Source organism: Corvus kubaryi, unplaced genomic scaffold (genome assembly GCF_017639235.1).
Source record: "Corvus kubaryi isolate FWS band 111438036 unplaced genomic scaffold, C.kubaryi_AGA036_p1.0 37302, whole genome shotgun sequence".
Taxonomy (NCBI): domain Eukaryota; kingdom Metazoa; phylum Chordata; class Aves; order Passeriformes; family Corvidae; genus Corvus; species Corvus kubaryi.
This window is the reverse complement of record NW_024581095.1, coordinates 4952647-4978304: the sequence shown is the minus strand read 5'-3', so window position 1 is coordinate 4978304 and position 25658 is coordinate 4952647. Positions and strand designations below refer to the sequence as shown.

Below are 25658 nucleotides of genomic sequence, written 5' to 3'. Positions count from 1 at the left end.
ACCACATAATCCACCTTTAACCTACAAACTTCTGTGATTTTGAAATAGATTATTTCTCTGTTCATTAGTACATTACTAGAGATATTATTTATCTTTGCAATAAAGTCCAAATGTCCTTATTACTGCTGAACCCTGATGCTGAAACATAGTTCTTTTAAAGTTAGCAGCAATCATTTGCAATACAGTAAGCAGATGGAGACCCCACCAGAAATCAATGTCCCATTGTAATAGGTCCTGTGTGTCTAGACAGTCAGAGACAGTCCCAGCCTTTGAAAAGATTACAGGCTGAATAGACAAGAGAAACAAAAAATGTGGAGAAGAAGCCAGCAGACCACAAATGAAGTGTTGTGCTCAGGTTCCCAGTGCTGGTCCCTGGTGAAACGGAGATGAGGATGTGCCTGGGGGTGCTGTGGCTGAGTGCCTCAAACCCCACCTCCCACTTCGGGCCCAGAGCAAGCACTGCTGAAGGGCTCCTGCTGCCAGTGAGAATAACAATGAAAGAAAGGTAACAGGATCATCCAGGGATTCAGCAGCAGAGGAGAGCTGACATGATATTTATCTGCTGTCTGCAGGAGAGAATCATATTTCTTTTGCACAGATGGATGCGCACACAATCAGCTTCTGAAGATGCAAAACAAGGGTTTCTGATTTCCACCCAGGCTCACCTAGTGATTGCATTAAAGCCAGAGATAGCTGTACATGCATCTGAATAATTTTAATCAGCAAAAAGTAATTAGTGCTCGTACACAGCAGTACCCGCAGGTGTAGTGGACTTGCTTAAGGTTAGTTAAGGTCTAGTTAGGATATAGCTTCTGAGAAAACAGTTTGTATGACCTCCAAAATCGTTTGTGAATTTCATCCAAACTTGGCAATTAGTTTCCCCATAAGAACTGTGAAAATCTGTGAAAATCTGTGGGATGATAGTGAAGACAGAATCAATGATAGTATCTCTCCAGCTGCACAGCCTTATCCCACTGGATATTGGAGCTTCCATGCAGACAAACACACTAGGTAATTGGGGTTTCTTTTGTTCCTTGCACAAGTTGTTTGTAAATGCACTTATTGTATCTTATTTTACGCTCCCTTACGTACATTTCTTGTCTTTAACAGCAGTAGGATTGAACATGGGTTAAATCAGATTTGTGGTTTTTTTAGTATCTATGCTTTGACTGTGAGGAGTTATTTTTAATATTCTTTTTCTTCTTAGCATCTTATCCTGAAGCTTTGATAAAAGCCTGAAGTCCAGAAACACTCCTGTCAAAGTTACTTACAAACCAACAAAAATCAGTAATGATCTGAAAATGTATGTCTGAGGCTTACTTTGCTGGTCCAGGACTTCCACAGTGTAATAATTATGAATATGCACTGAGAAATCTGTCCCTGGTGGGTTCCTGGGGCTGGGATTTGCTGCAGCCCCAGCTTTTGGCATGGCCAACTCAGATGGTTGCTGGGACAGGCAGCTCCTCCTGCATATCCTGCCTGTCCCTGCCTCTTCTTCCAACTTGTCCCAAGCCTCCAGACAGCCAGAATATTGTTCTGAATTCAAAGACCTAACATTTCTCTGGCTAAACTACCCCCCTGCAGTCCTAAGGATCCCTGCCTGCTGCTGGCCAGGAATGCACCCTGCTGCCAGCCCATGCCTTGCACTCAAAGGCTCGCCCACTGCTCCTTATGCTCAAGAACTATTTCCCTGTGGTTAGATGTGATACAGCCCAGGAAGATGCCCCTGGCAGAGGTCCCAGCTTCTCCCCCAGGGCTGGAAGCATGGTTGGCTAGAGAGGAAGAAGTGGCCTCTTCCCTCACGGAACCAATGTGTGCCACCAGGCTGTGCCAGCTGGCCTTGTCCAGGTCAGAGATGCACTCAGCATCTTGTCCTAGCTGGAAAAGAGGAGCTGAAGAAGAGGGGCTCAGGGGGAAAGGCAGCCAAAGGTCTCCTGGGGATGCACAGCTGCCAGCTTGCTGCCTGTGATGGTGGTGGTGGTGCTGAGCAGCAGGAACGTTCCAGGACAAGGAAAATGTTACTGCATTTGGGGCACTACCTACATATTGCAGTGGCCAGGAGAACGTGAATGAATGGCAGTGTCTTTTTCTTCACTGATCTGAACACAGAAGGCCTTCAATGATTCAGTTTTCTCATCAAGAGGACGTTGGTCTGATGAATCATTGCTTGGCTGTTTGCAACATCAAAGGATTTAGGAGGCACTGCTTTGCATGTACGTGATCGAATTAAAAGATCAGATCTACACATCTACATCCAACCACAAAAATCAGTGCTGCTGATCACCCATAAATCCATATTTGCTGAAAGCTTTACTTAACATATTGTGCTGCAGGGACATTGTGATTTCTTTTCTGAGCAAGACACAGAATTATCAACATCTCTTTGCTGATGTGCTTAAATGTGCTGGTCCAGACTGTAGATTAATTTCCCACAATGTTTCAGTCCAAGACTCAAACAAACTTCTTTTATTTTAATACTTTTGCAGTTTCACCAGCTTAGTTACATAATATTAATCAAAACTTGGCATAGACACATTAAAAACAGACTATACTTTTTTTTTAGTGAGGTGGCAACTTACAACTAGAGAACAAATGTCTAAGTTCTGAGAGATGGATTTGGGGAAATAAGCATTAATTTATTACAAGAATCTTAGTCATAGATGAAGAATCCATTTCTTGAGCACATAACTTTCTATTTGAAAGTATGCTTCAATCCAGCTGGGTTGCATACTAAATATGAGATTTTTCTTAATTAGGAAAGAACATATAGTTCTTATAAGTAAGTCAATTTAGCACTTTTCTTATTTGTGTCTGCCTCTGCGTGCATGCAAAATAACCTGTTAACCACCCTGCTTATAAACTCTGTTTGATATTAGGGACTCTCTTATTCTATACCACATTGCAAATTCTGTTCTCATTGTTGTGCATGCCTGTGACCTTTTGCCTTCAGATTCAGCTGAAGTCCTCTAGGAGGTGACAGAAAGGAAAAAAAATCTGTAACTTGGCTAGATATAACAGTGGAAGGTCATTAAATCTTGGTGACCAGCTATTCAGTTAGTTTAGTCCATTTAATCATATGGCAGCAAAATAATTGGCAATGGCTCAAGGCAAACTAATTATTCCAATCTGAAACTCGGCAGGGTAACAAGTAAGCTGTGGATGAGGTGGTGATAGATTTTGCACATCTGACAGGCCTGATCTGTGAGGCTCCTGACAAGAAGACTAATGACAACCCAGGAAGTGTTCTCTCTTCAGTCATGTCAAAAAATGAGGGAAGACTGGGAGCAGAAAAACAGCTGCTGGAAAGAGAGGAAAAGACCACTTTCATGAGGAAAAAGGGAGAGAAAGAAGAGTGGGCTCTTTAAAAGCCTCTAATCTAAACCCTAAGGTTGCTTGGCCACAGGGGCACAGAGGCAGGCTAATGTGTACAGTTTGCACTTTTTTTGATGATATTTTTCTCCCCTCTGTATGTCTTGCATCAGCCAGAAAGTAATTAGGCTTGCTGGAAATCATACGTATCCTGGGAAAACCATGTGGCAAGCTCAGAGAACTCTTGGACTTGCAGCTTGGGGGAGGAATTAGCTGGAGCACGTTGGGTTATCAGCACCAGTGCTGGAGGCTGACCTGTGAAATCCCAGCCACAAAGGCTGTGGAGTGCCCAAGAGACAGAGCATGAAATCATAGTAGTGTTGACTCAGCCCATTGGAACTCAAAAGACAATATTTGGGTGAGTATTTTCAGGTTAGTGACAGCACAGCCTCTTTCTCTTCGGGAGGTAATCACAGCACTGCTGTCTGGTGAAGCCCTAAGAGGCTCCAGGACACCTTAAAGAAGTAAACATTATTCACTCCTGGAAAAACTTAGTTGGATACCATTCTGGTGCAGGGTGGAAATTCAGATGTTCCTCACTAAGACTTACCTCAAAAATCAGGAGACCTGCCAAAATGTTTGAGGGATAGTTTTGAGGACAGAATTTCCTGGAATGGAGGTACAAAAGCATGTCTCCTTTCTGTGAGGCAGCACAAAAGCTTTCCAAAAAGCAGAGACGGGTGTACCAAAACAACAGAGCAACAAAGTGGAAATTACTCAAGTGGGAGCTGTGAAGAAGTTATCATATCTCACTCTGTAAGGCACAACCTGGTGAGTAGCTGCAAATACCAGAAATTACAACAAAGTTTTATCATTAAGGAAAAGTGTTTTTCCACTGACCCTTAAACAGAGGTTAAGAGCTAATGACAGAAGCCAAAGCTTGAACATTATGAGCAAATAATTCAGAATAAAAATTTCAGTGTTTTGGGGAATAAAACCTCTCTCTCCACAGCAACTTCTGTGATCTTTAGTTCAGAGGGGACTGCACAGGCAGAGATGCAAGAAAAAGTGAAATAAAGTTTAAGCTGAAGAGATGAGCAAAGTACAAGCGTTTGTTAAAGTCACCACATGAAATGTACAACATGTTTATAATCAGACTACTTATTTTTCCCTGTAATTCTTCTGCAGAAACCAGACATGACCATAAAAATTACATAAAGGTCCAGATTCAAAGGGGACTTCAAACTTCCATGGAAAGCAGTGCCCTAGATTAGATCTCCATTTTCTGTCAAACCGTGTCTTGAATACTTTCATCAAGAAAAGTCCACTTCTTTCCTGGCTCCCATGGCTAACTACTCTCATGGTGATTCTTTTTTTCCCCTTGAAACTGAGGAAGGTATCTATAGCTGTCCAATTTGTGGAGATGGTCCTTAAATGAACTTCCACATTTCAGTGTAGAGACCTGGGATCTGATCGCACCCATGATGACTGATGTGAAGAGGGCAATGAGTACTCCTGGCTTTTCTGTGGACATTTTTAATTAACCTTCCATCCCCATTCAGCATCACACCTGCAGCTTCTTTGTGCTTCCACTCTGTAACAGAGCAGTAACAGGCTTTTATTTGCTATGTTTCACATCATTTGCCAATTTGAGCTCTGGCTGAATTTTTCCTTTCCTAACTACCTCTCTGCATGCAGGAGCACAATTTCTGTATTTCTTTGTGGTATTCTTTCGTTTTCCATCTCTCTCATATCCTTCTTTTGTTTTGGGGCTCCTTCAGTAAGTCACTGTTTAACCAGGATGTTTTCTTGTTATGACTGTTCCTTTTCCTGATGGTGTAGGCCAATTTTATGCCTTGAAACTGAAAATATTCCACTACTCCTGAGCTCCTTTGCCTTCCAAGTGGCACAGAAAGGTGGGTGGATGGTGCAGCACTGTGCTGTTTTTCCCAGTAAATACTGGATTAGCTGGAGGATGGACAGCAGCTGGCATGTGCCACTTGAGTGAGCTGCTGATAAGCAGATGAAACCACTGGGGGTGGTTTTCTTGCAAAAAGGCATGAGAAGAGAGCCTGTCCTGCCCATGCAGGATTTGCTGTGAGTCTGTACACCATTTCTCTAATAAGCTGAGGTTGAGAAATGAAGAATCAGAAGGGTGCTTCTGAGAGCTGATCCTTCATACTTAAGACAGGCCTAAGACAAATTTATGGCTGTGGGTGAGTACCTGAGGCTTCAAAACATGAGAAAAAGATCCTTTTCACAGACAATTAGGGAGGAACAGAATTATGAACCTAAGGTACTGGCTGAAGGAAGAGAGAAGTCCTTGTAATTGTCATTTACTCTGTGCAGTGGGCAGAGGGACAATGAAAGCTGAATGAACCTTGCATCCTAAGCACAGCTCCAGTCCTACTGCACTGCCTCCACGACAAAGAAAGAAGCTGAGGACACCAGTACAAGTGATCCTCACCTCTGTTTGACCCTCCCTACCATTTCACTGACTTTGATAATAGCAGAGAAAGAGCCTGCAGATAAAATGTACTCACAAACTCAATTTTTTCTCCTGCCAGCAGAACTCGCAATCTGAGTATTACCACCCTCCATTTCCTAAAACATCCAACCTCTGGGGAGATCCATCTGAGCAGGAATTCTGCTGAAACAACAGACAACTCTTTGTTATTTGTACTGCAGCAGCACTGGGGGCTCAGATGGAGCTCTCTGACCATTCTCAGCTGGTGAAAACCATGTCCTGGAAAAGCAGTGTGTGGGAGGGTGAGGAGCTGCCCAGCCAGGGTCACACAGCACTTGGAGCTCTAAGGTTTCATACAGATCACAGGCCACTGGCAGTGAATGCAAGTAGTGAGACCTTGCCCAGCAGCCTGAACCAAAACCTGGTTCAGACAGATTCCCCCCACCTGCCGTTCCTCCTTTTTCACATCTGCTTCTTTTCTGAGAACAAACTTTGGCTTCTGGTAGCAGACTACTGAGTCAGCCACATGATCACTTAACCTGGCAGTTCTCACTACTTATTCAGTATTTAACAAGCAGCATTTCACATTATGTTTTCTACAGAAGTAATGTCTTTTTTTTTTTACCTCAATGGTGTGGTATCAATTAAATTATTATGTCCATTAACTGAATAGTTAAATAAAATTAAATATTTTGGAGCATCGTTCAAGAAGGAGTATTATTTGTCTTCTTGGGAATGTTATGCAAGTGTGCCACCATGCAGATATGCATTAAATGAGTATTCCTGGCAACCAACATATTATTTATTTATTAAGAATGTGATAAATTCTGTCATATTACATATCTGAAAAAACTATTGTTAACCAGCATGGATAACCTCAGTGAAACAGAACTAAGAATAGAGAATTAGAATAGTTTGCAAGAGTAAAATCAATAATAATAGAACTAGAATTAATACGAGATGTAATTTTTAATGATATGGAAAACAATCACAGAGGAAGACACCTGAATGTCGTGTATAACCACCACCTAAAATCTGAGTAACACTTCAAGAAATCCTTAACAAATACATTTATCACAGAATCCATGGCACTGAGGGACATAAAAAGTTGTTGATCCTGATGTTGATGTTTTCCCAATATAAATATAACTGAATTTATTATGGATAAACTGGCAACAGGCAAAAATTACTTGTCCAGTGTCTAGGTACCTCTCGAGCAATCCATGATTATGAAAGTCAGGAGGAATCCCATGTTCAAAAAAGGTTAGCTTCCTACCTTATTTAAGGCCAAATGGACTTCACTTTTTAAACTTACCTATTTTATTGTTCATATCAGGGAGACACAAAAGATACTCGAGTACCACAAGTAGCATAGATGAGGGATGAGAAACAATAATCCATAAATACTTTAATCAGATAAATGGCTCAATACTTTCTTTTTTTCCTCTAAAGGACTATTTTCTGGATTTCTGAAGAAAAATATTCTATCATACATAATTTCCCTTGAACTGAAAGAATTATTTGGACTCCGCCATCATGTGTAATTTAATATGTTATTGACAGTGTTAAAATGGTTTTGTTAAAAAGAAAAAAAAACAACCAGGAAAAAACCTACTAATTTAATATTTTTTCTTTTTCTCTTTGCACCTATAAAAAGTATTTCCTAGGAAAGAAACTGGAACAAGATGCTTTCAATGAAGACTAGTGTGTTTGGGATTAGACACAGACAGTCAGCTGTCTTTTGCCATGCTGGAAATGAAAGAGCAAATGGGTTATACTTTACTTTTCCTAAGAGGTGAAGTGATAATTACAAATTTCTTTCTCCTAACAAAGTATAGAAATCAGAGTCAACTTTGCAACTGAACTTATTAGATTTTATATAGTCACAACAGGTTTTTGTGTTAGTTTTTTTAAGACATGTAAGTAGCAGTTTTTCACTGAATATTCATAAGTTATTGAATGCTACACATAAACTCTGAAATCTAACATCAGGAAGCAATATGATTTAGAAATAATATAACTTCAACAAATTCGATTAACATCTGCTGTTTTACCCATGTCAGCATTCATAAAAGCCAAACTTCTGCATATATCTGGAGTACAGATACTAGTCTAAAAAATGAACTTGAGAAATCAGACTTAAAATAAGAAATAAAATGAATCCTCAAACATTATAAGAGAAATTCTTAAGTTTCCTATAAGTATCCTGAAGGAGAAAAGTTAAATTCCCAGGATGTTAAGCTTCAGAAGAAGGATCACCAACCTTAAAAAATGTGTACATCTACCACTGTAATGAGGTTTTTTAAAGTTAACTGCAGGCTAAGTGGAAGCCTGCTAAAATAATCCCGTCGTCGAAGCCAAAAGGAACCCGAGCAGGGTCCGAGGGAGCGGTGACGGGCAGACGTTTCTGGAGCTTCGATGCCATCTGCTGGCTGGGTAAAAAGAGTGCAGTGATCCCGACACATCCACGCAGCGCTTTTCCATTCCCACATGGAAAACTCAGCATGAGCTGTCCGCGCAACCGCCGGTTCCTCACAAAGTGACAGCAGAATTAGAAAACAAAAAACAAAACCCAACAAAAATTTCTTGGGACTGGGCAGCTCTCCAGGGAATGGAAAAAAAAGAAGGATAAAAGAAGGATGTAAAACAGTAAACTGACACCTCAACTCTGTGCAAAGAGGGAATAACTATTTCAAGAAAGAGGGAAGTGGGCACCAACTTCGCAGCTTTTAAAAAAGTTTCCCCAGCAAGATTCCTTTCAAGACAGTAACTTTTCTGCTTGGGTCCTAAAGTTAGGACAGGAGTCTATCTTTAAACAAGAGCACTTACACTTCAAAGATGAGAGACGTGAGAAAAAAGCTACAAAAAACCTGTGAGTACAGATGGTCTAAGATTTACATCTTAGTTGTAAACCGCAGATGACTGACAAATAAAACTCCAGGGATAAAAGATTCAAAAGACTTTTTGTCCTTTGAAGGCCCACAAAAGTGAGATTTCTAGTCTATTTTGCTGGACTCCAGATGTGCAAGTTTGGACTTTCACACTGACAAATTCTGTGACATTCACAAAACAGTAAGGCTTCTGAGACACTTCCACTTCAGAGAGCAAATGGCAATGTTGCTTGGCAGAGAAAAATGAGGCAGTACAGTAAGCAAGCAGTAAGATTTGGGAATCTACCACCTGAAGCAGCAGATACTTGAGAAATACATGCTAAGGCACGAGCTAACTGTTTTTCCCAACCCAATACAGTCAATATGTGTATATTGGAAAAACCAGCACTTATCATATTACAATTAAATGCCTGTTGTAGGGGTGAACAACATTGGCTTTTATAATTGTTTTCCTTGGGGAACGCAGACATGAATCTTCTGGCTAAGCCAATTAATCTCCACTGCAGTCTTATCTGTGGAGCTTTCTGCTGTTTTGGAGGGTCCTTTGCCCTCTCTTTTTTCTCCAGCAGGGTATTAAGAGTGTCTTCTGCAACACTGGAAATCCCTGATGAGATCCCAGAATTGCTTGAACCATGGCAACCAGCTGCAGCAATTGTGCATAGCTGCTGTGCTGAACAGTTGGGGTTAAAATCACTTGGGTTTCCATGCACAGGACACGTGCTCTGTCCTGTTCCCAGCAGGTAGAAGAGGTTTAATGCATCTTGATTGCATTGGGTGGCATGTGTACATGGAAAAACATTCACATGAGCTGCCTGTCTCTGGTGCTTCAGCTGGAAACAGGAAAGCCCCATCTTTTATAAAAAGCAGCACCCTGCTGAGGGTTGTGGATATTTGAGTCTGATGCCTCTCAGTGTGAAGTGCTGCTGAACATGTATTAGTATTGCTCCACAGCTAGCTTCTTTCTGTTTTCCCCATTATTTCTCTTCTGCTCCTTTTTCTAAGTGTGCACATCGATGGGAGCAGGGTCCTTTCAGTCTTTTCTCTTACAGCAGCCATGCAACAGCAGTGATCAGGAGAATGAGTAATCCTGATAACTCTATAATTTCTCTCCTCAGTGCCAATTAACTTGGACAGCATGACCTCTCCATTGGGTCTCACCAAAGGTTGGTTAAAGTCTGCCTGCTTTGCCTGATCTGATGTTTGCCCTTTATGCTCGAGTTGAATGACTTTATGCTTAGCTTTTAAAGTTCTTACCTCAAGCAAATTATCCCTTTCAGGCCTCTTGCACTTCTAATAATCTTATTTGTATGTGACAATTGTAGTAGAAATGAAGTGTCACTGTAACTACCAATATTTGTAACCTGACATGCAAGTGAACTCTGCATAAATCCTGAAACAGAATTGCTGTTGTTTGGTCCTCTCCTTGATCTCAGAAAACAGCATTTAGCCAAGAAAGTATGAAGACAAACCCAGCAATACCGATCAAATTTGATTTTCCCCTTCACTGAACCTGTTTTCTGACAAACAATTAGCGAATGACTGCTACTTCTTGTTCTCACTGGCAGTAATTTAATTTACTCTTTCATTTAATTAAAAAAAAAATATTGTGAAGCTAATTTTCAAGTCATTGCACTTTGCAGAGTCCTCCCAATGGGAGAGGATTGAGCCACATACAGCTAAAATCAAACCATTAGCTGATCGTTTACTTTGGGCAGGATTAGCAGGCAGACCTCTTTACCCCCAGTCAGGCATCCTACCCACTCCTCTGAACCACTTCCTAAACTTGCAGTTGGAAACTGCAGGAGAAGAAAAGAAGAAAAGCTTTCAGTTAGTTGGGAGTAAAAAGGAAAAAACATGCTACTAAATCCCAAGGAAATCAGCCCTCTCTTTTATTCATATTTGATTTCACTGGTAACCATGGGAAACCAGAGCCAAACCTGGTACCCTCTTGTGTACTGCAATCCCTCACTACAGTGCAGACAGAGACAGAAGAGCTGAAATGGAAAAGGGCGTATCAATTAAAGGTAACATATCCCTGGCTCAGTTAGCACTAGAAAAGGCTTTCCCTGAGAGATTCAGGAGGGATCCAGCTCTAATTATGAACTGACCAGTTGGACTTGAGACACTCAGCAGTACTGTTTGGTAACAGCATCCTTGGACACGGTATTTTGCAGGGACCTGGTGTGTGCAGCCTGAGCCCACAAGTCCAGGTGATAAGCTGGGTATCAGAAACACACAATCTACTAACTGAAGATGTGACACTGCAGTGTACATGCAATCTGGAGCATGGCTCTGGCCTTTGGGAGAGAGGGAAGGCCCCTTTGAGCTATGACACTGCCACTACCCAGAAGCTGAACTTTTTCCCTCACCAAAGTTGACAGGTAGAGGGAACAATCTGTTAGTCTGTTTTACATTTCAGCCTTTCACAACTCTGTAATTATTCCATCTGCACTAGCTCAATTGTTTGCTGAACCTTGAAATTTGTCTGGTAATTAGTGCTCAACTGGAATGTGTACTGCAGCCAACTAAGAATCTGTGCAGATCTCTCTTAAAGATAGCACCCACCACACTTCTCAGACACCCAATGAATCAAGGCAGTGCTTCCTAGTGAGCCTGCTGCCCCATCAGCATTCAAGCACTTGCTGTGGCAGTTGTGCGCAAATATCTGTGGATGCCTTCGTAAAAGATGACATTGACAATGCACAAGGGAAGTACAGAACAGGGATGTGTGTGTGTGTATCTGCTTGGGTGTTTGGGAGTGTCTAGGCACAACAGCATCACTCAGCCCAAGTCATCTGAAGCAATCCAAAACATAAAAATAGTCTTGAGTACCAAAAGCCATCAAAAAATACTGGGTGTGCTGCTGATGCCCTTTGCACTGAAGAAATATTATCCACTTAACTTAAGGTCATCTTAGAAAAATTAGCAACGCTGGCATGAACAGGGATCAAGGTAAGGAGCTGACTTCAGGAAGAGTAGGAAGAACACATGGAGAGAGAGGATCTTAGTTCAGGAGTAAGATCTTTGAGGAATTCTCTGGGAACTGACTGTGAGTTTCCTTTAATGACAGTGTTGCAAAATGTGAAAACACCTCGCAGAAACTCAAGTGTATTAGCTCAAAGTCTGCAGGCTCTGTCCACATGTAAAAAGATGTGCCTCTGGAAACTGGAAGAAAGTACAAAAATGTATGCAGCATAGACTCCAAACCCTCTGGCACAACAGTAAGAATTTCTGTGAGATCAGCAGTTGAAAACTGCTGAAAGAGACAGGCAAGTGTGTGTAACTGTGTCCTAAATGTATCTACATGTCACCAAGAAGACAGAGCTGTGAGAAAGCCAAGTGCTTCCACAGGGCAGGTGCAAAGCAAGATCCAGAAGCACAAACCATACGAGTGAGATGCTGCGTAGGCTCCAGCTCAAGTTCAAGAAAGACTAAACCAATTCAAAACAATTGCAGAGAATGACAGCTAAAATATTCGGGGAAAAGGAGGCAAAATTAGAGAAGTTTGGCATATTTAGTCTCAAAAAATACAAGCCAAGAGTAGCACAATTTCTGTACATGAATACAAATAAATGCTGAAAAACATGAGTGGCCATGCTGGCCCAAGACCAAACAGGTTTAAACTGATCCCAAACACATTATATAGGAGACAGGAAGACATTCAGTTTCAGGAGAGGCAGTTTCTGACTCATGATAATTAACTGCAAGAGTCATAGAGTAAAATACCCTGAACCAAACAACAACACAAAACCAACAAAATGCTTGGTTTTATTATGTTTTAAGATATTTCTAGGAAATAGGGATTCATATTTGACCTGCTGGGCCTGTCTTATATTCCTGCATTCTACACTTGAGCTAGATCACAGTGTGTGGGCACAGAACTACAGCGTTCCTGCCACGGTTGAGTTTCTGCTTCCCAGAATTGGTTCTCCTGGTGGAATTCATCCTCCCTGGCACCTGTTGCAAGGGAAAGGCCACTAGGGCGATTTCTGGAGGATGTCAGGGATAACACAGGTGTTAGATGTACCAGCTTGGATGACGCTGGTCTGGATGTGATACCTAAAAATAAGGAAGAACTGGTCAGGGTATAACTGTAATGATCCAGACACAGGGAAGGTCCAGATCCTGGGCCAGGCTGGGGAGTAGGAAGGCCAATAGCCCTAAACCTCACGACAAAAAGCTGCGGCTTACTCAGGAAAGAGGTAGGTGTGAGGCAGCTCTTATGGGAGGCAGCTCTTGTGGGGTTTGAAGGGCAAAGGAGCTCAAAAGAAAAGTCCATGCTGATGCTCAAGGATAAAACACAACAGATATTTTAGGGGGCTGGCTTGGCTAAAAAGAAAACTCATGGTAGAAAAATGCGAAAAAACCAAAAGATGTATAAGCATGGTGGGAGTTAGGAGAGGTTATGACAGAGATTATATTATTATTTCTGCAGAGGTGTGATCAGGGAAATCAAAGCTAAACCGGGGTTCAAGAAGTGCTTCTGCTGCTATGTAAGAAGTAAATCAGGTAAGGAAATTATGACAAATGGGTTGAGTGGTACGCTGACAGCAAATGCAGGCAAACATGGTACTTTGTGTCTTCTTCCTCTCAGTTTCCACTGACACTGTTCCCAGGTGTTGTAGCCCAAAGGCAGGGATGAAGAAGTGGGGGAATTCCAGGAGCAGAGGACATTCAGCTCAGGGGTCTCCTAGAAGATCTTGTTTTATCCAATTCCACTGACCTGAGAGGGGTTTGTCTGAAGGGGGTTGAGTGAGGTGGGTGATGACAGTTGTGAGGCCACTTTCTGCCATCTTTGAAAAGCCTGTGGAGCCTGAGGGAGGTCCCTGACAATTTTACATGCACCTAGAAGGCACCTAATGATTCTATGATTCCTAGTGCTCCATCAGGTCACTCTGGCTTGGGCAGACAACTCCAGGCACATGAGGCAAAGAGGGTTCATTGGGAGGCTTCAGCACAAAGTCCCACAGGCCTTCCCCACATCTCAGCCCTTCTAGCCAGCCCTCCAGGTTCCCATGATTCCTCCCACCAGTGGTCACAGAGATTTTCATAGAATCTTGGAAAGGTTTGGGTTGGAAGAGACCTAAGATAATCTTGTTCCATCCCTCCCCTCCATCCCCAAAAGCAGGCATGTCATCCACTAGATCAGGTTGCTCTGCGCCCCATACAGCCTGGCCTTGAACTCTTCCAGGTACGGGGCACTCACAGCTTCTCTGGTCAGGGCCTCACTATCCTCTGAGTTAAGATTTTCCTCCTGACACCTGCCCTTTTTCATCTTAAAGCTATTTCACCTTCTTTTATCACTACATGCCCTTGTAAAAAATCTCTCTCCAGGTCTCTTGGAGCCCCTTATCTACTTGAAGGTGTTCTGAGGTTTCCCTTCACTTCTCCAGACTGAACAACCTCAATTCTCTCAGCCTGTCTCTCCTTAGCAGAGGTGCTCTAGCCCTCTGAGCATCTTTGTGGCCTCCTCTGGACCAGCTCTAACAGGTCCACATCTTTCCTGTGCTGCTCAATCCAGACCTGGATGCAGCTCTCCAGGTGGGGTCTCATGAGGACAGGGTATAGGGGAAGAATCACTTCTCTTGACATGTTGCCCCCACTGCTTTTGGTGCAGCCCAGGGTGTAGTTGGCCTTGTGGGCTGCCAGCCCACACCACTGGCTCATGTCCACCTTTATATCCACCAGAAGAACCCCCAAGTCCTTCTCCACAGGGCTGCTCTCAGTGAATTCTTCTCCCAGTCTGGCTATGTCTGGGATTGCCCCAGGTGAGGCACCTTGCACTTGGACTTCTCTGGGTCCCCTTCTAGAGCTTGTCCAGGTGCCCCTGGATGGTCCCATCCCTCAGGTGTGCCACTGCACCCTCAGCTCTGTGTCAGCTGCAAACCTGCTGAGGGTGGCCCTGCTCTCCCTGCCCCTGTCACTGTGCAGGTACTGAAGAGGCCAGTGCCAGGACACAGCCCTGAGGGACACCACTCATCACCAGCGTGCAGCTGGACATGGAGCCATTGACCACGACTCTCTGGCTGTGTCCATCCAGCCAACTCCTCATCCACTGAACCCTCCACCCTTCAAATCCATGTCTCTCCAAAGCCCTTTCAGGACTCCAGGTAGATGACATCAGTCGATCTTCCCTTGCTGACCACTGCAGTCATTCCATCACAGAAGGCCACCAGATGGGCAGGGACAATTTTCCCTTAGTGAAGCCATGCTGGATATCTGGGAACACCTCCTTGTCTTCCATGTTGCTTCTCTAAGGATCTGCTCCATGATCTTCCCAGGCACAGAGGTGAGGCTCACTGGTCTGTAGCTCCCTGTGTCTCTCTCCTTGTTTTAAAAATAGGAGTGATGCTTCCTTTTTTTCCAAGCACCAGGGAATTCCCTTGACTGCCATGACTTTTCAGGTGTGATGGAGGGTGGCTTGGCAACATCAGCCAACTCCCTCAGGACTCTGGGATTTATCTCATTGGGCTCCACAGTCTTGTGCCTATTTTCTCTCCTATCCAGGGTGCAGGGAGGTGGGCAAGGGTGATCCCCTCTGCTCAGCACCCATCAGGCTTCATTCGGGCACTGTGTCCTGTTTGGGGTCCCAGGCAGAACTGACAAACCAGAAGGGCTCAGGGGAGGCCACTGGAACTGTGTGACTGAAATAATCTGAGAAGAGGGTCTGGGGTTGGGGCTGGGTCAATGGTTTAGGGCACCTTGTGCCTCTGGGGATGAGATCAAGCAGATGGGGCCAGCGTCTTCCCAGTGAAGCACACTCCCTGGCAGGAGGGCAAGAGACAGTGACATCAACAGAAAGTAGAGAGGTTCAGCATATGATTAGAAGGGGGAAAAATGAGAATAATTATGCACTATAGCAGGAGCCAGAGGAGGCTGTGGGATCTTTAGAGGCTTTCAAAGTCTGGCTGGACACAGCTCTGAGCATCAGGGTCTGAATTCATTCCAGAATTCATTCTTTTCCCCCAAGTAAAAGTTTGGGGTAGAAGCTACTCATATCTGTGCCAACTACTTTTGTGCTCTGTGACCTAGGAGTTGGTATTGTTTTACACAAGGCTTGATGTAGACAGAGTAACTACACATCCAAGTGAATTCCTGTTGAATCCAGAGGGCTCACACTCCCCAGCTGTTAGGTTACACATATGCTAGGAGAGCAATGTACTGTAGCAGCTACATTACTCCACAGCAGATGGCCTGTACAAGCTATGAACACCGTGACAAAAGCTTCAGAGAACAGCGTATTGTTCTCTTTTATCTGGCATTCACTAAAGAAAGCAAAGTGTTGGAAAGTGCATGCTCAAAATCAAGTAATGCAAAAATCCATAGTTGGGTCTCTGTTTGATCTTTATCTGTTTTGGTGTTTAATTCCTCACACCACACTGGAAAAGACTGGTCTGTGTGTGTGGCTGTATAACTTAGAACAAATTTGTTTATATGAGTTTTAACTGCATTTTGATTAAATTAAAATACTTTCAGATAACCACAGTGATGACTGGAATATGATTAATGACTCATACAAAAATAAACTGATCTAATTTATTCATAGTAGGCCTAGTTAGACCTGTAGGATTTGATTCGCTATTTTTCAGATGAATATTATTCTTGGAATCGATGTTCTAGATTAATTGCTGACGATTCCTGACGTCATTTTCCTAGAAGCTTTTTATAGAGCACTCAGCAATCCGTTCTGCAACTGCTCCTGAAGTTGGGAAGACTTACCCTGTGACAACTGTCAATAGCAATGGGCTGCCCTGGCTGGCTGTACTATTCACCATTCTAATGGTTCATGCAATTATTGGCCTTGCTCTGGAATATTCAGATGCCTGGCCTTTCCACAGCAGCTCTGCAGAACCACAGGAGGACAATGTACAGCTTCCGGCTCCCGTTTGTCCTTGTTATTACAGGACAGGCAGGGACACAGACAGGACAGAAGCTCAAACAAAGCCTAAATATTAGAATAGCTGGCAAAGAGTCTGCACTCTGAAACACTGTAAAACCCTCCTAGAGCCAGAGCAGCCCTTCCTGCTTGCAGACACAGGCATCAGATAACTGTCTTCAGAGGTGTTTGTCCAACCCCAATCATTTTTATTCCCTTCCCTTCCAGCTGTCTGGCACTCCAAAGAAACCAGTGATTGAATAAGGAAACTTTTCATGGGCAAAAAGATTTTTTCATTTCTAGATAAACTCTCTTGAAGCACACAGAATTCAATACCTCCCTCTCCTAGCTGACAAGTAGTTTCTGCACACAAAGATTTGAAGAGTTTGATTCCAATCAATAGTATGTTAAGGGCATTGACACTGTTGGGATAACCTTCCAGAGTCACTAGCCATGGCTGTTACAAGCCTGGAAGATGACCTCTCCTCTGAAATACTTGGGGCAAGAAGCACTACCAGCCTGGTATTTAACTTCAAGTCCCATTTAGCCTTACTCGGCAAACCCCATTTCCTGCAGTTGCAAAATGACACTGATATGATGGCAAGGGAGCCTATAAACAAACAAACGAAATGATACATGAAGGGGTTAGATTCCAAGTGCAAGCCCAGTGCTGTTGTGAAGCTGAACTGTCAGCAGCAATGCTCCAGGAATAGCTCCTGGAGGCAGCATGCCTTGCAGACACTCCCTGGACTGAGATTCCCCTCCCCACCCCTTGACCCTTACTTCCTTAATAAATGGTATGAAATAAATTAAGAGGGATCTCAAATTAGGAAGTTCATGTACTTACTAGCTGCTCCTAAATCTCCGTATAGAGGAAATAAATAGCAGTAAAAGGTTTTGCAACTGAATGAGAACATTTATTATATGTTTAAGGAAAATTTGCAGATTAGAGTCAGCTGAGAAATCTTTTGTGGGTTTCCCCATACTCGGTACTGATTTTACTGATGGAAAATATCTAGATATTCCTAATACAATTACTACACCCACATAATTAGCATTATAAATATATAAGCCTGTCAAGATGATAGTCTAACGCACTTGCCACGCTGTTATTTTATAGTGAATTCCAAGTATTCTTGGCAGCTGTTTGAGTGTCAATCAGGCTAAAAAAATTAACAACAGCAAAGCAATCACTCTCAAAATAAAAGACCTAAAGTGTGAACCCTGCATAAAAGAAATTTTAGTCACTTTTATCAATAGAGATTGGGTTTCATTTTGATCTCATACTAACTTTTTGTCAGTGTGTGCGACAAAACTGAACTGTAGGTTCAGACTCCAGTGCTAACATCCATGGTGTCCAAGGGCTGATGGGAACTCCGAAGGGAATTTCCATGCTTCTGAGCGTGCTGCTGAAAACGCACCCAATGATTTCCCTCATCCAAGGCAGTACCACTGCTTCAGAGTGAGATTTCTCCAAGTCCAAAGGATCCAGCCCCTTTTGATGAGCTTTTATTTTCAGACCACATAGCATGCAGACATGAAAAATCACTGATAAATCCAAAGACAAGTAAGATACAGACCCCCTTCTTCCTGCAGCTGGTAGTGGTCGAAGTGGTTACAACCACCTTGCTGCATGCAACCACTGCCTCCATGGTCTCTGCCTAATACCTCACTGTCTAATTAGCTGATTAACCTGCACAGCTGCTCTTTACTATCGTGACAAACAGTGTGAAGCTGCTTCATTGCTAGTCCTGCACAAAAAATGAGGATGACTGAGGAAGTGTGGTAGCAGTTTGGGGGCAAGTAAGCCCCCAAATTATTTCTGTACTGAAAGAGACAATGCTACCAACAGGAGGCAGATAAAGCTCCTGAGTGCATGCAGAATAAGATTAAGGGTGAATTAATTTACACTGTATGAGTTACTGCAAACTGGAATCTAAGTAGAGGTTCACCTGCTCCAGAGATGTGCTTGCAGTTGGCTCATCCTTCACAAAAGGTCCACTGGCACTCTCAACTAATTTGTGATACAGAGAAAGCCAGTGGGAGATCTGCACAGAGACATGTGGAACAGCAGAGACCAGTCAACTCAATGGAAAATCTCACCCTAATACTCATGCCTATTTCATGTCAGCAGCCAGTGGGAAAAGCCTGCTTTTGAAGCATTTTTCAGGGATAGGTCACTTATTGTGAACTAAGTGCAAAATGCTGCCTTTCACTAAGGGTAAGGTCATTTTACTGCCTGTCAGTGATGGTGCTATCTTCTCTCACCTCTCCATTACCAGCATGTGCTCCATTTGACCCCAAACCCTTCCAGGCTGCGCTGCCCTTCTGGAACTCTTCTACACATCTACTTGTGTAACAATTCTTCCTAACCACCACAACGAGCTCAAAAGCTTGCCTCTTCCTTCCATTACTGCTATTATCCAGACTGACAAGCATCCGCCTGGAGTGCTGCCCTCTGCATGCCTCCTCCCAGTTCAACACAGCCAAAACAGGTTCCTTTCTACACCTTAAGGGCCTTGCTCAGGCCATTTCTGCTGCTGCTCTCTTGGTTTTGAAAAGCCTGCACCTACCTCGAAAGGTCTGAAACAGAATGTGCTGTTTTCTTGTAAGCACTGTCTTGGGGTGACTTTATGATGTGTATCTCATATCGCTGCCCTATGCCCAGAAATTAACTTTGTGCCTTTCTGTGCCTCTAAACTGAGTCTGAGAGGGAGAAGGAAAAACTGAGCAAAACTTTTTCAAAGCAGTTTGCAGCTTGTTCAAGGTCACACAGAGACAGCGACTTTTTTTTCCCCAGCTGCGGCAGGGGAGGGAGGCAGCACCTGGCTTGCTGCTCCCGGGTCAGCTTTTGGCCAGTTGTTCAGTTTCTTTTCTCCAGAGAGAGACTGAGAGTTGAATTCTTTTTTTTTTTCTTCCCGCGAATTTTGGATTTTCTCCCTTTTCTGCTGTACTGCTTCAATATCAGAGCACATCAGGAGGACTTTCCACCAAGCACAGAGGGCCTGGCCCTGGGCCAAGCCCCAGCTCCGAGGAGACCAAAGGGAGGACTCTGACACTTTCCCAGGTTTTTTCTCCACAGCGAGAGATTTTATTATTTAGCATTATTTTCCTTTTCCCATGCGTTTGTTAAATAAATAGTTTTTATGTCTTTCACTTTCCTTTGAGGAAAATTTATTTTTCCCGAACCTGGTGGGGGAGGGGTGGCTGTGCCTTCTCTCAGAGGATATATTTCTAAATTTGGCCAAACCGGTGCAGCACATTTCACCCCTTGCTTCCCTAAACGGTTCTTTGGGGTGAGAGTCACCTTCATATTCTTTATCTGCTGTCAGTCCTAGAATCTGGGTAGGACCTGTAAAAATTATGGCAATGATGATAATGACAGGAAGCCTTAATTACATACAGGTATCTAAGACAGTGGGATGACCCAGGTAACAAAGAGGGTGTGTGTACTCACTGCATGTTAGTGCAGAGGTTGAATTGTCTTACCGAGGGCACTGACTTGAGTATTTGCCTCAGTGTTTGCCGTTGAAAACCATGGAAACTTTTCCCAAGATAAGTAGACAAACTGCAGTATCATGCAACAGGGACTTCTGTGGCTGGAGAGGTGACACACACATCGCCTGAGGTGACAACATGCAGACGTGCACATTGATATTGTTACAACAGGTTCTGTAACAATGAGGGTCCTTGAACCCAGGGGTGTGCTCACAGCTCTGAACAGGTATAGGTACAGAATCATGGGGGAATCATGGACAACCAAAAAGAGCTGAGGAGGGCAAAGCCACGGCAGCACAAAGCTGGATGAAGAGCACCAGGGAGATCAAGTTACTTGGAAGTGGGAATCCAAAAGTAATCAGTGTATGCATTTGCCACCAAAGTATCTTTCTAAGTCCTGGGCTTCATTTCACATCTCTCTCAAATCAATCCAAGGTTTTTCTCTTTGCATAGGAGAAGTTTGTATGCTCACTGAGTCAGCATATAAACTGTCGTAAATAAAGTTAGCTAACTGTGGTGCTCCAGTCTGAACACAGGGCGATTACCCAAAATACTTCAGACACAGAATGAAAAAAACCACCAAGCACTGGCTGTCAAGGAGAAGCATTATGAAACTAAATTATGAGAGTACTCTGGGGGAAAAACTCTGGCCCTCAATTCTGCAACTGCAAGAAAGAACTGGAGAGTCAAGCACTGCCAGATTTTATGGAGCTGAATGGGCTGAGCTAGAGGAAATGCCAAGAATTTATTTATCCTATTCCCCATACAATGAATTGTCATAAATTCCTGAACCACTCAGAGGGGGGGAAAAAAAAACCACAGCTTCTTTTTTTTTTCTCATTCTATTTCAAAATTCAAATAAATGGTCAGAAAAAAACTTCATGCGAAGCCATTCACAGCCTCTGGAGTTGATTCCCAGTTATTCAGGGGCTTTTTGCAAGCAGAGCTACACAGCCACTGTGCAAATGAACCCTGAACTAGGCAGAACTGCTTCACACTAACCAGCAAACACAGAAGTCAGAATGAGTAGTTTAACACATTCTGAGCAGAAAAGAGTAGTGAAACTGACACAAACCCTCAGCATGAGGTACTTTAGTTTGCATGTGAAGCTCAGCACCTACGTATCTGGACTGCTGAATGAAAAGTTGAAAAAAAAATCCCTTTTATCTTCAAAGTATGGAGTTAGATTTGGTATCAGGCAATAACGGAAGTGAACAAGCAGCATATTTTAAGTTGTAACCATCCAAGCAAAAAATAGCAAGTGATATTTTCTCTCTTTTTTTTTTTTTTCCCTTAATGGCTCTCCACGCAGAGCAAGCAAGTTATTCTGTGGTGTCAAGAATGCCAGATTCCTACTAGCAACAGTCAGCGGTTTCTTTTTAGTTGTGAAAGCTGCAGGAGGCTCTGGCTGTCTGGCAGCTGTGTGTCAGAGCATGAGCAGGACGCTGGCAGAGGCAGCACCTCCAGCCCTGTGTGTACGTGTAACACGTCCCCACTCCCTCACTCCTGCAGGGAAAGGGGTCTCCCGCTTTCCCTCTGCCTGGCACTGCAGTCTGCTGGCCCCTGCTCTGCTGTGCTGCTGGGAGGAAATGGTGAGGAAGCCAACTTATTGTAAAAATGAGTTAGAAGATGGTTCTTATTACAAACATCAAGCTGGCAATGTGGCAGACTAGAAATTCTCTGGCCATCACACAATACTAGGAAATTTGGAGTTTAATTGCAATACAGTGTTAAGTCAGCCTGACATCAGCGTCCCCTTTTTGCGGAAAGACAGCCTGGGTTACAAAGAAAATGCCCTAGGAGATCCTACGCCTGCAGATGGAAGAGGCTACAAGGAGATTCCACACCTGATGATGAAAGGGGTTATGAGGTGCAGGGGAAAGGGTCTCTTTCACCAACACAGCTGGCTCAACTTTAAAGTTTATTTGTAGCAGCACTCCTCCTTTATTACCTAAGGAGCACCAGGGCAAGCACAGGTTAATAACCCATCAAATGTATGCATCAACTGCTCAAACACTAAACTACAAAGTACTAAACTCACTGTGAGCCAACAGCATGCACTCACAGCCCAGAAAGCCAAGCAAATCCTGGGCTACATCCAAAGCAGCATGGGCAGTAGGTCAAAGGAGGTGATTCTGCCTCTCTTCTCTTGTGAGACCCTCACCTGCAGTGCTGCATCCAGCTCTGGGGTGCCCAACAGGAGAAGGACATGGAACTGCTGGAGCAAGTCCAGAGGAGGCCACCAATTTCATCAGGAACACCTTCTCTGTGAAGTCAGGTTGAGAAAGTTGGGGCTGTTCAGCTTGGAGGAGAGAAGGTTCTGGTATCTGAAGGAGCCTGCAAGAAGCCAGAGAGGGACACTTCATCGCGAACTGTAGTGATAGGACAAGGAGCGATGGGTAAAAACTGAAAGAGGGGAGATTTAGGTTGGATATCGGGAAAAAACTCTTTACTGTGAGGATGGTGAGACACTGGAACAGATTGTCCAGGGAGGTTGTGGATGCCCCAACCCTGGTGGTGTTCAAGGACAGGCTGGATAAAGAAACCTTGAGCAACCTGGTTTAGCGGGAGGCGTCCCTGCCCATGACAAAGGGGTTGGGACTAGATGGCCCTTTATATTCTATGATTCTATGGAAACTGCACTGGCGGAACTTACGTGCTATAAACCCGCGAGTGTGTATTAATAAACTTGTGGAACAACTTACAAGTACGGTGTCTGCGCCACTCATTTCAAGAAGGACATTGAGGTGCTGGAGTGAATCCAGAGAAGAAAACAGAGCTGGGGAAGGGTCTGGAGCAGCAGGAGCGGCTGAGGGAGCTGGGAAAGGGGCTCAGGCTGGAGCAAAGGAGGCTCAGGGGGGACCTTGTGGCTCTGCACAAGTCCCTGACAGGAGGGGGCAGCCGGGGGGGTCGGGCTCTGCTCGCAGGGAACAGGGACAGGAGGAGAGGGAACGGCCTCAGGCTGGGCCAGGGGAGGTTTAGTTGGATATCAGGAAGAATTTCTCCACAGAAGGGGTGACCGGACATTGGAATGGGATGCCCAGGGAGGCGGTGGAGTCACTGCCCCTGAAGGCATTCAAGAAACGACTGGACGTGGCACCCAGTGCCACGGCCTCGCTGACACGGTGTTGGCTGGTCACAGGCCGGACTCGATAACCTCACAGCTCTTTCCCCCCCCCCATCGACCCGCTCCCTCCCGCTCCCCCTGCGTGTTTATATTTCTCAGTCCCTGCCCCCACCCCTCCTCCCGCTCTCCCCGCCCTCAGGCGCGCCCGCGCCTGCGCCGTGCCGGCCGCCTCAGAGGGCGCATGCGCGTCCCCCCCTCCCGCCGAGCCCGACACCGCCTCCCTCCTCCTCCTCCCTTTCCCGGCCTCTTCCCCACCACCTCTTCCCGGGGAAGGGACGAGGGCGGCCGGAGCGCGGCACGCACCCGCCGCCATGCAGATCACGCTGAAGACCCTGCAGCAGCAAACCTTCCGCATCGACATCGACCCCGAGGAGACGGTGCGCCCATTCCCGGGATCCCTTCCCCCCCCGCACCCCACCCCACCCCCGGGACGCGGCCGTGGAGGGGGATGCGGGGATTTGTCCCCTCGCCCCCGGGGAAAGGGAGGCACGGACCCCTCCGGTGGAGGTGGTCGGAGCTTCAGTGAGGGGTTGGGGCCGCGGGGGTGATGCGGTGCCCGCCCGGGATGATTTTGGGTGATTCGGCGCCGGGGGGAGGGGGTGAGCTTAGCCGGGGGTGATGAGGGACCCCTTTTCCTTAGGATGCTTCTCGGTAAGAGTGCCTTCCCATCGCCAAAGGAAAGGGGTTTCCGTGGCCAAACCTCCGGCGGAAGGACTTTTCCCCCCTTGTTTTTGAGGAGAACGCCCCGGAGGTGGGAGGGGGAATAGCTCGGGAGATGGAAAGGGGGAATAGCTCTGAGGTGGAAAGGGGAATAGCCCGGGGAAATAGCCCAGGAGGTGGAAAGGGGAAATAGCCCGGGAGATGGGAGGGGGAATAAATAGCTCACGTAGTCCTGGGGAGGAGAGGAGCGCTATAGGAAGCGAAAGTTTTCCCTTTCGGGCCGAGGGTTAGCAGTCAGTGGGGCACAGATCGCTGCTGGTTTATAATGGGAGCACTGGGAGAGGGGATATTGCCAGAGCATCTCTCTCCCGGGTGGGGCTGGGGGTGCAGCAGAAGGAAAACGTGGTGGTCCTTCCCATCCTCCCATGGATTCCCGCCAGAAGGGAAGTGCTGGGAGAGTTGTGGGGCTTTTCTCCTGGGGCAGGAGCGTGGGCTGGAGAGGGGCTGGTGTTTGCTCCCAGGTGCATCGCCGTGTGCCCGGGCAGGTGTGTGCTGTGGAGGTGGGAGAGCGCGGGCAGGGTTTATTGTTTGGCCTCACGGGGCGAGCTGCAGTGATTAATCAGTCTGTGCTTAGGATGGGAGGGAGTGCGGGAGAGTCTCTGCTGACCCTGGTGGAGCCGGTGTTGGGGTATGCGGTGGGGTTCACAGCAGCCTTATTCCCCCTCACTGGTGCCTTTTTGTGTGTCTGATGATGCTGCGAGTGAGGAGGAGACATGTTTTGTTTCCAGGTGAATGTTCTCCTCTGGCACACGGCGTCTGCTGGAAAATCCTCGGGGAAATGCAGTGTTCTGAGATGAGAGGAAGGGCCTTAAGTGAGTTGGCAGGGTTGGAAGTTGCCTTGTCACTTGTCTGAGCAGGGATGGTCACTCTGATAGCCAAGTCCAGACACACTTGTGGCCTTGGTTTGAAAGATCTGGGGAGGCTGGCAGCTGAAGTATTGTCTGCAGCAAGCTTTCCTCTGACTGGTGGGCAGTGAAGCTCTAGAAACTATGGAACATTGTATCTGGTTTTATAAAGTCTGTGGGTTTGCTCTCTTCTATCTTAGGAAAAATAAAGGATGACAGTTAAAAGTTGGATCAAGACCTCATTTGGGTTACCATTATGACTGAGGGACGTGGCAAATGCCTAGGAGAAGCATGGGTCAGAAACCTTCAAATATTTAAAGCAGAAGTCTTTGCTGTTACTGAGAAAACTCTCTTTTCTTTTTCTCTTGTTTTCTGCATTCAGTAAGGTCCTGGGAAGTAAATTCAAGGAGAGGACTGAAGGAATGTTGCCAGTCAAAGCCCTCACCAGTTTATGAGACAGCAGAATGCAATGACTACAAGTTGGATTGTGGGAAATGAGACTGCACCCTCTGTTTATAAATGTGGCTGCTACAGTAGCTCAAAATAAAGATGCTCCTCATGAGCATAATACTTCAGAGTTTGGCCAGAAATGGGTGGTAAGGTAGGGAAAATTTGGGTAGACTTTGAGGAGAACTTTGTTTTAAAAAGAGCAGGGTAAAGACTTGATCTTATTATTAGCTGTAGAGGGGAAAAAATGTTTAAATTTCCTTGTCACATTAGAAAATTACAAAGAAATTGCTGTTGGAAGTGTTAAAAATCCTATAACTTAGTAAAGAGAAGAACACTTTGAGCCTTCAGTTGCAAGCTGAGTCTTAAAATCAGCAAATGCTTTGAAATGTACTGTGTTGAGGAAGTGTCACAAGTATGTGCTTGGAAGTTCTCAGTCAGATTTTTTGAAATATAGAGATTTTGTCTAAGTGTGCTG

At 44.9% G+C, this 25658-nt stretch overlaps 1 protein-coding gene and 1 long non-coding RNA gene across 4 annotated transcripts in view; one reads left to right on the top strand and one right to left on the bottom strand.

Moving 5' to 3' along the window:
- Window positions 1–2438: 2438 nt before the first annotated feature.
- On the bottom strand, window positions 2439–22847 carry LOC121664678. Its single transcript, XR_006016093.1, has 3 exons — window positions 22747–22847; window positions 22206–22378; window positions 2439–4903 (listed from the first exon to the last, which is right to left on the bottom strand). It is a non-coding gene; the product is annotated as an uncharacterized LOC121664678 (long non-coding RNA).
- A 464-nt stretch (window positions 22848–23311) lies between these two features.
- The window catches only part of RAD23B (RAD23 homolog B, nucleotide excision repair protein), a 37675-nt gene continuing 35328 nt past the window's right edge, over window positions 23312–25658 (top strand). The window contains exon 1 of one of the 3 annotated variants that reach the window (XM_042028131.1): window positions 23312–23545. In XM_042028131.1, coding sequence (XP_041884065.1) covers window positions 23350–23545 — 196 coding nt within the window. In that variant the 5' untranslated portion in view covers window positions 23312–23349. Of the gene's footprint in view, window positions 23546–25307; window positions 25335–25658 lie in introns of those variants that run through there. The other 2 variants (XM_042028128.1, XM_042028130.1) reach the window with 2 other exon arrangements.